At 38.3% G+C, this 15,041-nt stretch overlaps 1 protein-coding gene across 1 annotated transcript in view; it reads right to left on the bottom strand.

Annotated features, from left to right (window-relative positions):
• Positions 1 to 3,154: 3,154 nt before the first annotated feature.
• CCDC83 (coiled-coil domain containing 83) overlaps positions 3,155 to 15,041 on the bottom strand; it is a 36,496-nt gene continuing 24,609 nt past the window's right edge. Inside the window, 6 exon segments of the mRNA XM_087433545.1 lie at positions 3,155 to 3,332; positions 3,334 to 3,435; positions 6,211 to 6,413; positions 6,937 to 7,016; positions 10,851 to 10,974; positions 14,876 to 14,942. Coding sequence (XP_087289671.1) covers positions 3,273 to 3,332; positions 3,334 to 3,435; positions 6,211 to 6,413; positions 6,937 to 7,016; positions 10,851 to 10,974; positions 14,876 to 14,942 — 636 coding nt within the window. The 3' untranslated portion in view covers positions 3,155 to 3,272.

The raw sequence follows: 15,041 nt of genomic DNA, 5'->3' as shown, positions 1-15,041 counted from the left end.
CATCCTAGTCATTCCCCACCACAAAGGTAACCCCTATTCTGACTTTTGTCATCAAGATTAGTATGCTAGTCCTGTTTTTGAATATCGTGTAAATGGAATCATACTGTATGTGCTCTTTTGTGTCTACCTTCTTTCACTCAATATTATGTCTGTAAGATTGATCTATATAGCCAAATATGGCAGTTCATTCTTTTTCGTTGCTGTATAGTATTTCAGTGTGTGAATATAGCATAGTTTATTTATACATTCTGCTGATAGTCATTTGGATTGTTTTAAGGTTTTGGCTATTATCAGTAAAGCTGCAAGGAACATTCTAATCCATGCCTTCTGGTAAACATAAACACTCCTTTCTGTTTCTTATTAGGCCAGGAGTGGAATTGCTGGGTCATGACATACATATACTTTCAGCTTTAATAAATACTGCCAAACATATTCCAAAGTGTTTGTGTGAATTTTTACTCCCACCAACAAATATATGAGAGTTCAGGATGCTCTGTATCTTTGTCAATATTTACTATTTTCAAATTTTTAATTTTAGCCATTCTAGTGGGTGTATAAGGTATCTCATGGTTTTAATTTGCTTTTCCCTGATGAGTAATAATGTAGATTTCCTTTTTATGATTGTTAGTCATTTGGATATACTCTTTGGTGAAGTGCCTATTAAGTCTTTTGCCCATTTTTTCCCCTAAAAGGGATAGTCCTATTTCCTACTGATTTGTAGAAGTTCTTTATATATTTTGAATATGATTTTTTTGTTAGATACATGTATAGGAAATATATTCTCTGGTGTGCAGCTTGCCTTTTGACTCTCTTAATGGTGTCTTTTAATGAAGAGAGATCTTAATTTTAACAAACTCCTATTTATCAATCTTTTTATGGTTAGCGATTTTTATGGCATGTTTTTTTTCCAGGAAGATGGGCGACATAGGGAGCAGTAGGCTTGGGGGGTGAAGGTGTGTGTGTTGAACACTGCCAAATCTACATTGACCCATGTACCAGATGTAGTTTTTAATTTCGAGCATAGGCTTTGAGGATCTATTGGGTGTGCAGAGGGGGACATGAAGATATTCTCTTATATTTCCTCCTACAAGCTTTATTTTACCTTTCATATTTAGGACTCTGATCCACTTTGATTTTTGAATATGGTATGATGTAGGAGTCAAGGTTCATTTTTTTCCCATACAGATATGCAGTCGCCTCAGCATCATTTTTTATTAAAAGGACCATCCTCCCCCACCCCCACTGAATTATAGTGGCATCTTTGTCAGAAATCAAGAGACTGTATATGTGTGGGTTTGTTTTCGGACTCTTTATTCTGTTCCATTGGACTTTTTATTTATCCTTGGGCCAATACTGCACTGTCTTAATTACTGAAATGTTACATTAAGTCTTGCAATTTGGTAGTGTTAAGTTCTCTATTTTGTTGTTTTTATTCAAAATTGTCTCATCTATCATAGGCCTTTTGTCTAGATTATAAATTTCCATAATAATGTTAGAAATAGCTTGTTAATTTCTCCAAAAAACTGCTGGAATTTTGATTGGGATTGCAGTGAGTCTATAGGTCAATTTGGAAAGAACTGACATCTTAACTATTTTTAATCTTCCAATTTATGATGATAGTGTATCTCTCTGTTTATTCCACATATTTAAGTTGTCTTTAATTTCTCTCAACAATGTTTTGAAGTCTTCAGCATAGAAGTCTGCTCCTATTTCACCAGATGCATACTTTGATTTTGATGTTTTTGATGCTATTACAAATGATATTATTTTATTTTTTCCCAATTGTTTGTTGCTAGTATAAAGAAATATAATGGATCTTTGTTGATCTTGTACCCTGTGACTTTGCTAAATTCACTTACAAATTTTAATACTTTGTAGATATTACTTTGGATTATCTACATACAGAACCTTGACATTTAGAAGTAAGACAGTTTGCTTCTTCCTTTCTAATCTCTATGCTTTTCTTTTTCTTGCCTTTGTTGAACTGGCTAGAACCTCCAGTTCTATTTAGCACTGCTGAATAGAAGTGTGATAGTGAACATTAGTGTCTTGTTCCTGACCTCAGTGGGAAAGTGTGATGTCAGCTTAGGGTTTTTTTTTTTTTTTTTTAGATATTCCTTGTTTGCTAAAAGTTTTATCATACTGTTGAATTTTATCAAATGCTGCATCTATTGAGATGATCATATGAATTACCTCCTATGTTCTCTTCATTGTACCTCGATTTTTAAATTTTGAGATAATTATAGATTCACATGCAGTTGTACAAAATAATACAGACAGATCACATGTACTCTTTATCCAGTTTCCCTCAATAATAGCATTTTTCAAAATTATACTACAACATCACAACGAGGATATTGACATTGATATAATCCACAGATCTTGCTCATGTTTCCACTCTGATTTTTGAACATTAAACCAACCTGAATTCCCTATTCATGAAATATATATAGTGCTGGATTCAATAAGCTAATATTTTGTGAAAGATTTTGTTTGTCTATTCGTGAGAGATACTATCCCATAATTTTCTATTCTTGTAATGACTTGCCATGTTTTGGTATTAAGACTATATTGGTCTAGGGCCGGCCCCGTGGCTTAGCGGTTAAGTGCGCGCTCTCCGCTGCTGGCAGCCCGGGTTCGGATCCCGGGTGCGCACCGACGCACCGCTTCTCTGGCCGTGTCCCACATACAGCAACTAGAAGGATGTGCAGCTATGACATACAACTATCTACTGGGGCTTTGGGGGAAAAAAATAAATAAAATAAAATTAAAAAAAAAAAAAAGACTATATTGGTCTCATAGAATGATTGGGAAGTGTTTCTTTTTTCTCAGTTCTCTGAAAGACTTTGTGTATGTTTTGTATTATATCTTTTTGAAATGTTTTCCCTGAGAGGGAAAGATGCGTAGTCAGCACTATGCTAAATTTTTCTTAGAAAAATTTCTAATTGAACTATTTCATATTGGAATCATGGATTAATCAGTGAATTTTTAAGTGGTAAGGAACCTCAGAGACCATCTTGGGCTCACTATCTTGCCTCTGAATACTAAAATATGGAAACATAAAGTGTGCTTTCATTTTGGTCACTCATGCCATGCAGGTAAATGAATAGCTGAATACTTGGAACTTTGATTTTAAGTGTAATTATGACTTTATAAATAACAACTGGTTTAAAAATGGACCTAAGTGTAAATAAAATGGGCAACTGATATACTTTAGTTCCCAAAGAAAATTTATAAAGAAAAGTTGTTGTTTTACTTTGCAGCTTTCAGTCTTAGAGAAAAGACTTCCTAATTTTATACGTGATGTGGCTTTCTGGGCTCCTGACATCTTCACAGAAGTGTGACTGGATTTTCCTTCTCTTGAAAATGAATGGGCATTTTCTTGCCCTCCACACTCATGAGCTTCACTTCCAGGGGTCCCAACTTTACATAATCCTATGGTAAACAGACACAGAAGAGAACAGGAGAGGTTATTCAGCAAGTTACCAGCCTCAATAGATTAGGTTTTCTTTATTATGGTTGGCCTTTATCTGACAGATTTCATTGCCCTCCTAATTGCCTGAATGCTGTATAGCATGTGAAGTATGAGAGCTACTGTAAATAAAAAACCACTCAGTAAACTTATATACCCAGTGGGGCATGGTAGGCAAGATCTCCCAAAGAGCAGGCAGCAAGGCTGGCAGGCTTGTCTTTTGGGAGCTTGGGTGGGGGCACTAGCTGGAGTGGGGAGATATATCTCCTGCAAGCTCTTTGGTAAAAAAAAAAGTGTTGGCTGTATATATAGCAGCCTTCTGCTGGCCAGGATATAACCACAGCAGAGTTTTCTATATTATTCAGTGGAAAGGAAAAGATCTGCAAACATCACTTTGACTACAAATATTCTAATATTGAGCACATTCTCCACGAATTTTGTACTTTTCACAGGACCTCTGGCTACTGTATAGCTAAAACTTACCACATTCTGTTAAATTAACTATAGTTTAAGATATCAACAAACAGAATTAGAAGTCTAATTTATATGAAATCCCACAGCCAACCTCAAACTGAGTTGAAACAACTCAGGCCTTACCCAATGTGCCTTCCTCTTGGAAGCCTCCTCAAGTCATAATTCTCTCTATTGAATTCCTTCAACTCTTCAGCAAACCTCTTCTGAGTGCCCACTATGTGTCAGGCCCTGTACCAAGTGCTGGGGTGCAATGATAAGCTCACAGACTGGTCAGAGAGACAGATGCAGGGGTACATTCCTCTTGTACAGTAATTAACGATTTTCTTATCTGTCTTCTACTAGCATGTAAGCAATTTGAGGGTAGGGCCTGCCATGTAGGCATCTTTGACATTTCATTTCTTCCTGCTCTTCCCTTAAATTCCCAAGCATCTAACAAGCATGTTGTGGGGTTCTCAATAAACATTTATTAGAATTTAGGAGAATCAAAGAATGAAAAAGGAAGGAAATGCTTTATTTCTCAAAAATGCATATAATGGTATTTAGTTTTAAAAATATATAATTATAGAGCTACAATAAAGGTAATAGGAGAAAAACAAATCGATAGATGTCTACCACATATTTCAGAATCCTCTGGAGGAGACTTCTGAAGTAATACACTGTTATCAGTCTGTTCAAGCTGTCATAACAAAATACCATAGACTGAGTGGCTTAAACAACAGAAATTTATTTCTCACAGTTCTAGAGGCTGGGAAGTCCAAGACTAGGGTGCCTACATGATTGGGTTCTGGTGAGAGCTCTCTTCCTGGCTTGCAGATGGCTGCTTTCTCACTGTGTCCTCACAAGGCAGAGCCTCTTCTTATAAGGCCACAGTCCTATAAGATTAGAGCTCCATCTTTATGACCTCATTTAACCTTAATTAGCTCCTGAAGACCCTATCTCCAGATATACTCACATTGGGTATTAAGTCTTCAACATATAAATTTGGGGTAGAGGTAGACACAATTTAGTCCATAGCATACACAATGTCATTTCCACCACATCAAAAGCTTCCATGGAAAGTAAGAAGGTCTTTCATCCAACCAAATGGTATGTAGTTTTGGAATTCTGTAGACAATTGTCCATTAGCCTGAGGTCATCATAACATAACAAGTGTCATGATTCCAAGATACTATTGGGGGTGTTTGAATGCTATAGAGACTGGAACTTTAGTCTTTAAATTGTCACTTGATGGTAGCAGGAATGAGTTGTACTTAGTTAAAATGGTTTTTGTTGATTTATCAGTTTCTTCTGCTTTCTTACATCACTCTTTTTCCCACCAGACTTTAAGTTCTAGGAGAACTTTTAAAGGTATTGGTAGTACCAAGAAGGAAAATAAGAGGGGGTGGATGTGGGAGTAATTGCAATGTAACAAAAGGTTTTAAAATTCAAAGGCTTGATACCCTAGATTTCACCTAATAGTACATGTGGCAGTTTGTACTTTCCAAAGATGGCCACACTAATAGATATCCTATCCCACATGCTTTTCTTACAATGTGATACTCCTTCCTCTTTCAAGATGCAGGAGCTACATTCTCTCTCCTTGGACGGAACTATGTAACCACATCAACCAATAGAATTTGATGGAAGTGATGGTGCATGATCTCCAAGGCTGAGTCATACAAAACACTGCAGCTTTCATCTTGGTCTCTGGGATTGCTGTGCTCTGGGAGAAGCCAGATACCATAACAAAGGGACAATAAAGGTGCCCTGTGGAGAGGCCCATGTCAGGGGGAACTGAGGTCCCCAGCTTAGCCAGCATCAACTTGCCAGCCATGTGAGTGAGCCACTTGGAAGTGGATCCTCCTGCCCCAATCAAGCCTTCCAGTGACTGCAGCCCCAGCCAACATATGACTGCAACTGCCTGAGAGCCTGACTGAGAACTGCCCAGTGGAGCCCTTCCTGAATTCCTAACCAACAGATGCCCTGAAACAGAATACATGATTATTGTTATAAGCCACTAAGTTTGGGGATAATTTGTTATGTAGCATTAGATAACTTACATGGTATACTAGCAATGGAGGTCTATAAATGAATATATGTAGCAAATTGGGCAAGAGTAGGAGTGAAAATAGTATCCAATGAATATTATCCAGTGAATGGTGGGCAAATTTTACTAATAATTGCAAAGAGAATTTTTCAATATCCATATTTTAGATTAATTTTCTCCATTAATTAATAAAATAGCACTCTCTTAGTAGTCAAAATTTTTTTCTCATGAATCATACCTTGAAATCCAGCTCATCCTCATACAGTAAGTATTTCATATCAGAGGTCCCAAACTCTATACATGAGCTCTCTCCTTCATCTGTCTTCAGATACTGGCCGTATCCGATGCTATCCTCATGACTAAGATGTAGAGCACTGCTCCCAACTGATGAGATCATCGTGTCTCTACTTTTTACTTCTATGGGTTGTGATTTTGACTTTTCTGGGATGAATGCAAAGAAATTAATTATATATACATTTTGGACAGATAAAAATAAAACTACAATACATACCTTGTCACATTCTTAATTTGAAAGACCTTTATATCAGAAATGTAGAATCTATGTATTAAAGTGAGAGTCAGTCTCATTTTTAGAAACTCTAAGCTGTTATTTCCTTCTGTCAGCTAATCAACTGCAGTAATCATATGGGAACTCACTTGTGTGTTGTATTTTGGTTGGCCGGCTAAATTGGAACCCAAAACACGCCAGTGTAGACAACACTCTGTCCCTCTCCACCAGTATCTATTTAATTCACCGTGAAACATAGTGACTTTGATTTGAAAATAGGACTAGAGAAAGGAGATAGGTTAGGACAAGCACTGCAAGAAGAAGAGAAATACAGAGGAGCTGGCGTGTACCTATTCCCCGAATAGCTCTTGGATATGAGGTGCCTGTCTATAATAGATGCTCAATAAGCATTTGTCAAATTGAAAAAAATCCATCATCATTACAATAAAATAATACCTATATATGTTTCTGGTAACTCCAAAGGCATTTCTTCAGGTGGCACTTCCTGTCCAGCAGCTTGGGTAAGATATAGTCGCCTAAATGAACAAATAAGGAAAGCAGTCTGTCAGTCAACAAAGATTGTACTACCTGCTCTCTAGTGTCTACCTCGCTGCTAGGTGCTGGAGACACATAATTGAAAAATGAGACTTAGTTTCTACCCTTGAGGAACATAAGACCCAGCAAGGTGGCAGATAGGCTTACAGTATTTTAGGGTGATGGGGTGTACTATGATGGGTAATTAGCATTGTGTGAGAAGTGTTTTGGGGGGAGAGAGAAGAGGCATCTGATTAAGCTTTAGGAGATAAAGGAAAGTTTCCAGGAGGAGGTGAAACCTGAGCTGAGTCTTGAAGAATCAGGGGCTGTTTGCCAAGGAAGAACTTGGGGTGAGGGAAGGCCATTCCATGATAAGGGAATAACACATTTAAGTCCCAGAAATGAGAGTGACATGATACAAGTTAGGTTGCTGTTGTAGTAATCCAGGTGAGGAATTATAGTAGCCCGAATGGGATGGTTTTAAAATGAAGAGAGAAAGAAAGACAGCGAGCAGTAGGAATCCAAGATGACAACTAGGTTCAAGCTTTCACAGAGCAGCATGTTTTAGCTACAAGCCCGGTGAGTTGTATGTCTGCTGTTGCAGCTCTCGTGCATGTATTTAATTCTGTGCTCTGTTTTTTAGATGCCCCCTGAATTTTCAACTAGAAAATATGATGCCTTGAAAGCTCCATATGGCTTTCCCATGAAGTTTGCTTGAAGATAGCATGAAGCAATTGGACCTTTGCAGGTATGCAAACAACCCCTCATGCTTAGCAGATCAGCAACCAAAGTGAATCCCTTGGGTTACAGGCTGTCAATTATTTAAAGAACAAGCATGAAGCATTATTTAAAATGCTTACGCCTCCAGCAAATAATGTAACTACATACAATATTTATATTTGTAAAACTCTCTGAAGACTGAAGGTAGTAAAGGTTAGTTTCACAGGTAGCTCTGGTCTGCAGGTAGACATGTCTGAGACTGTAGAATTCTCTTCCTTCCTGGTTTTACCATTTTGAATAATTAAGATCTTATGCCATAAGCTTCATAAATCTGGCTTCTCTCTTAATTGTTATTGTCACTTTTGTACCACCCTACGGCAACAACTCTTGATATTTAATGATACAGAAAATATTTTAAAGAACATTATTATATGAAGTTAGTGTTAGGTAGATTTGTAGGTGTTGGCCCACCAGCCTCAGTTCTGGGGCACTGCCGTCCCTGGGCAGTCACCTCTGGATGACAGTTGCCTCATCTCAGGTATCAAGCAAATACTATGACGTTCTGTGTGATTTGTGAAGGGAAAGAGTTTGTGGCGCTCTGAATGGGAAATATAGTAACTCTGTTAGCTAGAATACTCCATTTTTCATTCAAATAGGAAAATAGAACTTTTAATATGTCCACTGGGGACAGTTCATGTCTATTTCTCATCACCTCACTAATATTAAACAGGACTGAATTCTCAACAAAGAGGTGGAAAGGGCAGTTACCCTTTAAATATATACAGTATGTATTATATTTCTTTGACTTGAAAATGGGTACAGTAAAAGCTCCTGAATACACTCAAAGTTATCCCTCTGGATAAGCAGTGTAACAGATAATTGAGGGTTTACATATGTCTTTGTTTCTTTACACAGATCTTTCTAAAATGTCCTTAACACTTGTCTCAAGGAGTTTACAATCTAGCAAGGAAGCAGACATTAAAGAAGTAATCATGAGTGTGATAAATGCTGGTTACAAAGGAAAAGTTCAGGCTCCCATGGAAGCCTACACCAGGGCACCAAACCCAGTTCTTATAAATGTCACCCATTTCTTTTCCCTTGGAGAGATTTTGATTTCATCTCTCCCAACTCTGAAGCAAGACTAAGCACTCATATCTCTCAACGAAGAAAACCACTCCAGGGGCTGGCCCCGTGGCATAGCAGTTAAGTGTGCGTGCTCCACTGCTGGCGGCCCGGGTTCAGATCCTGCTTGTCAGGCCATGCTGTGGTGGCGTCCCATATAAAGTGGAGGAAGATGGGCACAGATGTTAGCCCAGGGCCAATCTTCCTCAGCAAAAAGATGGAGGATTGGCATGGATGTTAGCTCAGGGCTGATCTTCCTTACATACCCACACAAAAAAAGAAAACCAATCCACAAAGCATTGATGAACAATGTGGATTTTACTGAAGATTTTTGTGGGGAAGACAGGATAGTGTTAAATTGCATATGGCACAGCAAACAACTTAATAAAAATCCCCATTAAAAGTTTCTCATCTCCCTTCCTGCCCTTGCCAAGCTCTCTCTGGCCAAGGAATTCCCTTTTGTTATAATTAGCACTTCACATCCATGTCAGCGCCAAATCAAATACAGCAGACTGCACTGACTGAAGCAGGAAGCAGAGTTGGCAGTTTAGAGGGTGGCTCTTTCCTAAAGTTTGGCCGGTTCAGAAAAGAGGAAAAGAGGTCAGGGAACAGCAGGTAGAGCAGTGGTTGAGGCCATAGCACCAGCAACAGCTGGCAGAGATCAGACATGATTACAAAGAAGGCAACAGCAGCAGCAGATGGCAAGGATTAGAGGCAGGACGGAATGTGGAAGCGGGAGACCTGATCATAAAAGGATGGCTGGCAAAAGACAATATTGCCTACTAGGGGGACAGTGGGACCCTCAAGGGCATCAGCTTAAGAGACTGGAAATACAGGAGTCCATTCAGCCTGATGATTCATTCAGCCTGAGCACCTACATCATCTACATCAGTATCTACTTCTCCAGGGCAGCACATGTAAATCGTGGAAGGGAGGGCAAGGCAGCCTCTTTCTCTATCCTGCCTCACCCAGCTTTCCGCCTATCAAGTAATTGCACTATTTCCCATTTTCTCCAATCTTGTATCTGACACCCATCACTTAACCCAGCAAACAAAAACCTCACAACTTACCTGTATCCACCCTTCTTGGAACACCTTAGAAAGCTTGTAAACAACAAATACTTTATAATGCCTCAAATAGTATTTTTCCATGCCACACAAGCAATAGGAAATACTTGGGTGCAAATTTTTTTCCGGTCCTTCCACCGTGTTGAACTTCTTTGCTTTAATTCCTAGACCCAGACATGTGTCTCCCATCTCACACATGTACACCCTACAATTGTGTGATTTGCTTTCTTTCTCTTCCTAAACACGCTATTTAGATTATTTCTTATTTCTGACTAGTTGTCCAAATTATGAATGCCACTTTGAGTTTTAATTCTATGTTCCAGGGTCCCAGTTTCCATCAAGATTAGTATATTGAGACTTCTTCTGTCAGATAAGAAAAAGAGATAATCTAAAATACAAAGCCACGTACACATTTGGTTTCTCTTGCGCAAGAATAAATGTGACTCAGAATGCCAGGCTATTTTCTCTGCCTATAAGGTAGTTCGACTCTTTCATTAACTACCAAAGGAAACAATTCTATAGTCCACAAGGTAACCAGAGGCCCAGAGCACCTCCAGGAAGCTACCACAAAGTTGACCACTTCCTCCTTTGTGCTAAGTCCGCCCTCAAACATCTTTGGTGGGACTGTTAATATTTTCATGCCCATTTCCCCTACGGCCTGGAGGCTTCTGAAGGTCAACAGTTGTGATGGTCATGTTAAGCATTTGCTATGATGACTACTGTGCATTGCTAGAAAAAGCAAGTCAAAGTTTGCACTGTACCAATGGTCAATTGTAATAATCTTATACCTTTACCATGACTATTTTGTGAGTTCCTTTCTTTTCAACTATTGCAATCTGGCTGGAGCATTAAAGAATTAAATCATCTTAAAAAACAACAACTTTTTACAGATATAAATGTTTACAAAATACTTTCTAGATATTTCACCTGGGTATTTTGAGATCCACAAGTCTACAGTTGAATAGTTGATCAATAAGCACCAAATTTTCTTCTTCCAGTTCATAAATAGCATTTTCCAATTCTTCAACTTCCTTCCTGTGATTTGCAATCTGTTTTCAGAGGAAGAGAATGGATGTTGGTACCTATGGACTTAGTTCTGTTTAGTCGTCTTTAGGAAATTCAACCCCTAAAAGTGCATTCGCCTGAGGGGAAGATCTATCCTGTATTATTTGTTACTGGGTTTGCTTTGTCCTCCTCTCTAAGAAGGAAGGGGTAGGACTCTTCTAGATCATTTGCAGAACTTGTTTGCATGGTTAGGCAGTTATTACTGAATGGCAGGAGTTGTCCTTCCTTACCCTTCAAAAAATCACTGGACTTGCATATGAGCTAGAGGCAGAGATAAATAAGAAAATAAAATTAATTAATTTATCAATGTGGTATATGAGGATCTACCTAAGGTTAACTGTAAACAACACAGAAAACTAATAAGACTGGAACAAATACTATATCACAGCATTTTTAAAAAGAGAAGTACAGGGGCTGGCCCAGTGGCGTAGTGATTAAGCTCACGCACTCTGCTTTGGCTGCGCGGGGTTCGTGGATTCAGATCCCAGGCGCAGAGCTATGCACCGCATATCAAGCCATGCGGTGGCAGGCGTCCCACATATAAAGTAGAGGAAGATGGGCACGGATGGTAGCCCAGGGCCAATCTTCCTCAGGAAAAAGAGGAGGATCGGCAACAGATGTTAGCTCAGGGCTAATCTTCCTTACCAAAAAAAAAAAAAAAAAAAACAGAAGTACAGGCCTAGTAGTCCTTTCTATCAGCCTCTATAATACAATTACATTTTCTTTGAGTGCTGGGGTGGTTCTGAGAAATATGTTCATTCATTCATTCAATCGTACTGCATGTCTATTATGTGCCAGAAACTACAGTACACTTTAGGAACAAAGGATCAATAAAATACAATAATCTTCAAGGATCTCTTAGCCTAGTGAGAAAGATGGGGATAAAAACAGAATACAGTGTGATAAAACTGTAACGGAAGCTGCTGTGGGAGGAGACAGAGGTTCACCCTGCGTCTGCCAGGTGTGAGGGGTAAGGGAGGATTAACAGAACAGATGATTTCGAAGGCCAAGTAGAGATTCTCTAGGCCGACAAGAGAGGATACATTCTAGGCAGAAGGGAAAGACAATTTAGTTAAAACTATTATAAGTCAGGGACCTAGGATCCTGAATTAAATATATGCTCTTGATTTTCCCCTGCCAGATCCAAGCTAGCTTTACGCCTCCCCACACTTGAAACTCTGATTGCTAACCTCTTTGAATCCTTTTGTCTAGTTTTTCTGGCTTTCCGTTTGTTAGGTTATTCTAAGTCATTTGGAAATTTCAATTTTCTTCATTTTCCTAATAAGCATGCTAAATAAAACCAGATAATGACAGTCATGTATAGGAGGTCTCACATCCTTCCCAGAGATCTAAGTTTTTAGTTATTGTTGAGAGATAGTTAAATGGAGAAATATTTTCAGGAGTTCCATTATTAAATATCCCTTGTTACTCATTCTAAACCTTCCTCAAAGAAATTAATTGACATACATTGTTCTATTTCCAGACAATTTTCAACTCTTGTGATAGTACTTATAACCAGAAATGGTTTTAATTAATTTTGTGAGAAAATTTAATAATGTTAAAATGAATATTTATTGAAATAAAAAGAAATTAAATCTATTGAATTTCCTTAAAACGATTTATCCTTTCTTACTAAGCTCCTCTTGCTGAAGATTCAATTAAACTTGACATTTTTTCTGTCTTTTATTTCCACTGAATTATGAGAAGTAAAAAATAAAACAAAACAAAACATAATTTATGGCTTTAGTGGGAAGGATCAAGGCACCAAAACAACATTTCTTATCAGTCAAATATAAATTTTTGTAGTCATTTTCTTGAAACCCAATATCTATGACAACTTACAAGATTTAAGATTTGAATTAAGTTATTATCGTTAGGATCATACTGTTGTATTTAATAAAAGCAAAAGAACAAAATTCCTCTCTAATATTCTTTAACTGTTAAGCTCACCTTGAGTTTCTTTTAATTAATACTTATTTTTTTAAATTGTGGATTCATCTTGATTAGTTTTTGGAAATAGTATGGACTCCTATCCGCCACAACTTTATAAAGGCAATTTAAAGATAATTGTCAATATCACAGAAAGCATATTAATTTTTAAATTCCTTGTTTTCTAGACTCACCAACTCGATTCAGTCAAATAGGGAGCAAGAAAAAAAGAAGAGGAGAAACTGACAGTGACGTTTTTATCTCAGGGATCTGAGCAGATTGTGAAAAAGGAAATGCAGGAAGAGAACATTTAAAGAGAAATTTAATGAGTTCTGCTTTAGGTATGCTGAGTTTGAAGAGCCTTTGGGACATCTATGTGGAAATACTGTCAGGCAAAGAAAAATACACCTCCAGAGCTAAAGACACACACAAGTTAGTGCTGAGGATGTACATTTGAGAATCACGTACAAATAACTTGCTAACAAGAGCAGTGTGTAGTTGAAGTGAATTCTCTCAAAAGATAGTTTTCTTTCTTGGATGGCATCTAAGCATAGGCTGGGTGGCTACTTGTCTGGATGTAAAAGGAATTTCAAAGTTGTGAGTTTTGCACATCCTCGGTAGCACTCTTGTAACATCTAGGCCAAAGATTATCTGCCTGTTTCATCCAACAACATGCTCTCACATCTTCACCCAACATCTAAGCTGTATATTTGATTCATCCCTCCAATGAATATATCTATACTCATAGACATTCTTTCATTCAATAGCTATTTAATGAACATAAATTATTCATTAGGTTTCATGGATATATACTCAAAAAGGCAGAGCATGCTCTGTGCAGTGAAGAGAAAGATGCAAAAACAGATAATTTCAACATATTTTAGCAAGAGTTACACTGAAACAAGACAGCACTGGGGAAAAAGCACTGAAGACTTCCTTGGGGGGGTTACAAAATGATTCCTCAAAAATTGATAAAGTCCGTGCCTGAAGGATGAGTTGGCATTTTCCAGGCAGATGTGGGTAAGGAGGTAAGGAGATAAGGGCAGAGGGACTAGTATGTACAATGTAAGGAAAACAGGCAGTACCTCATAACAAAGAAGGTCTAGAAGTCTTGCTGAAGCAAGAACAGTACTGCAGCACTGGTAGGGAGACAGGCGGACAGCTAAGTCTAAGGCAGCACAGGGGGTCCACTATTCCTGCATACTCTCCAGAAGGAGGTCTGAAGACAGCCTGAGGACCAAGCTGGGATGGGATGTAGAGACTGCAGTGGGCAGGGACATTTTGACCAGTGGCAAATGGCTGTAACTCTGGGTTTGATGTTGGCTGCAACACAATGTCCAAAAGGCCAGAGCAGTCCATTTCAGAAGTCACCAGTACAGGGACCAGACCAAAACACTTCTCCACAGCAGAAAGTGAGAGGGAGCCAGGATCCACAGGAGACCTCCTAGATCTGAGCCCTCTTTAGTAACATGCCCCACAAGAGGGCATGTACCCCTACCTCCCTATACACCAAAGGAACATCTTGGAGAAGAGCAAGGGGAGGAATGGAAATTTAGAAGATTAAACATTTATCCAAAGAAGACCACATCATTGCAAAAAGGCAACTTAAAACAGCAGAGAATAAGGTTAGAATGATACTTTAGCCTTGCTCCCACCATCCAGAAGGAAGTAGGGTCCTAAGAAAGGCCAGATCAGTTTTAGGGCATAAAGAAGCTTCATGTATTTGAGTATACCGTGTGAATTGTGACCCCAAAAATGATTTCTGGTTATTGTTGAAATTATTTATGGTATTCTTTGAGTAACAGCTTGCAATAAGATTAGGACTCCACTTGATTTTTATTTTACCTCAGTCAGTCACAGTTCCATGCTTTTCCCATGACTTCAGCTCACAAACAAAAGTCATTTCCAGCTCAAAAAAACAAGAAAGAAGAAATTGTTTTTAAAAATTCCACTTATCTCTTTCTTTAGCCAGTCATTCTCCCAGATCTCTCGACAGCTGCTCTTGTCAATGAATCTTACAGCATTCTAAAAGAAAGTTTCTGTATTAAGGAAGAGTTGTCACACGGTGATCCTCAATTTTATCAGTGCTGATGCACGATCAACTAATCTCATCATTCATTTTAA

This window comes from Ceratotherium simum, chromosome 7, assembly GCF_057802395.1.
Source record: "Ceratotherium simum simum isolate JZ-2026a chromosome 7, ASM5780239v1, whole genome shotgun sequence".
NCBI lineage: Eukaryota > Metazoa > Chordata > Mammalia > Perissodactyla > Rhinocerotidae > Ceratotherium > Ceratotherium simum.
The sequence above is the reverse complement of the archived record's forward strand: the minus strand, read 5'-3'. Positions and strand labels throughout refer to the sequence as shown.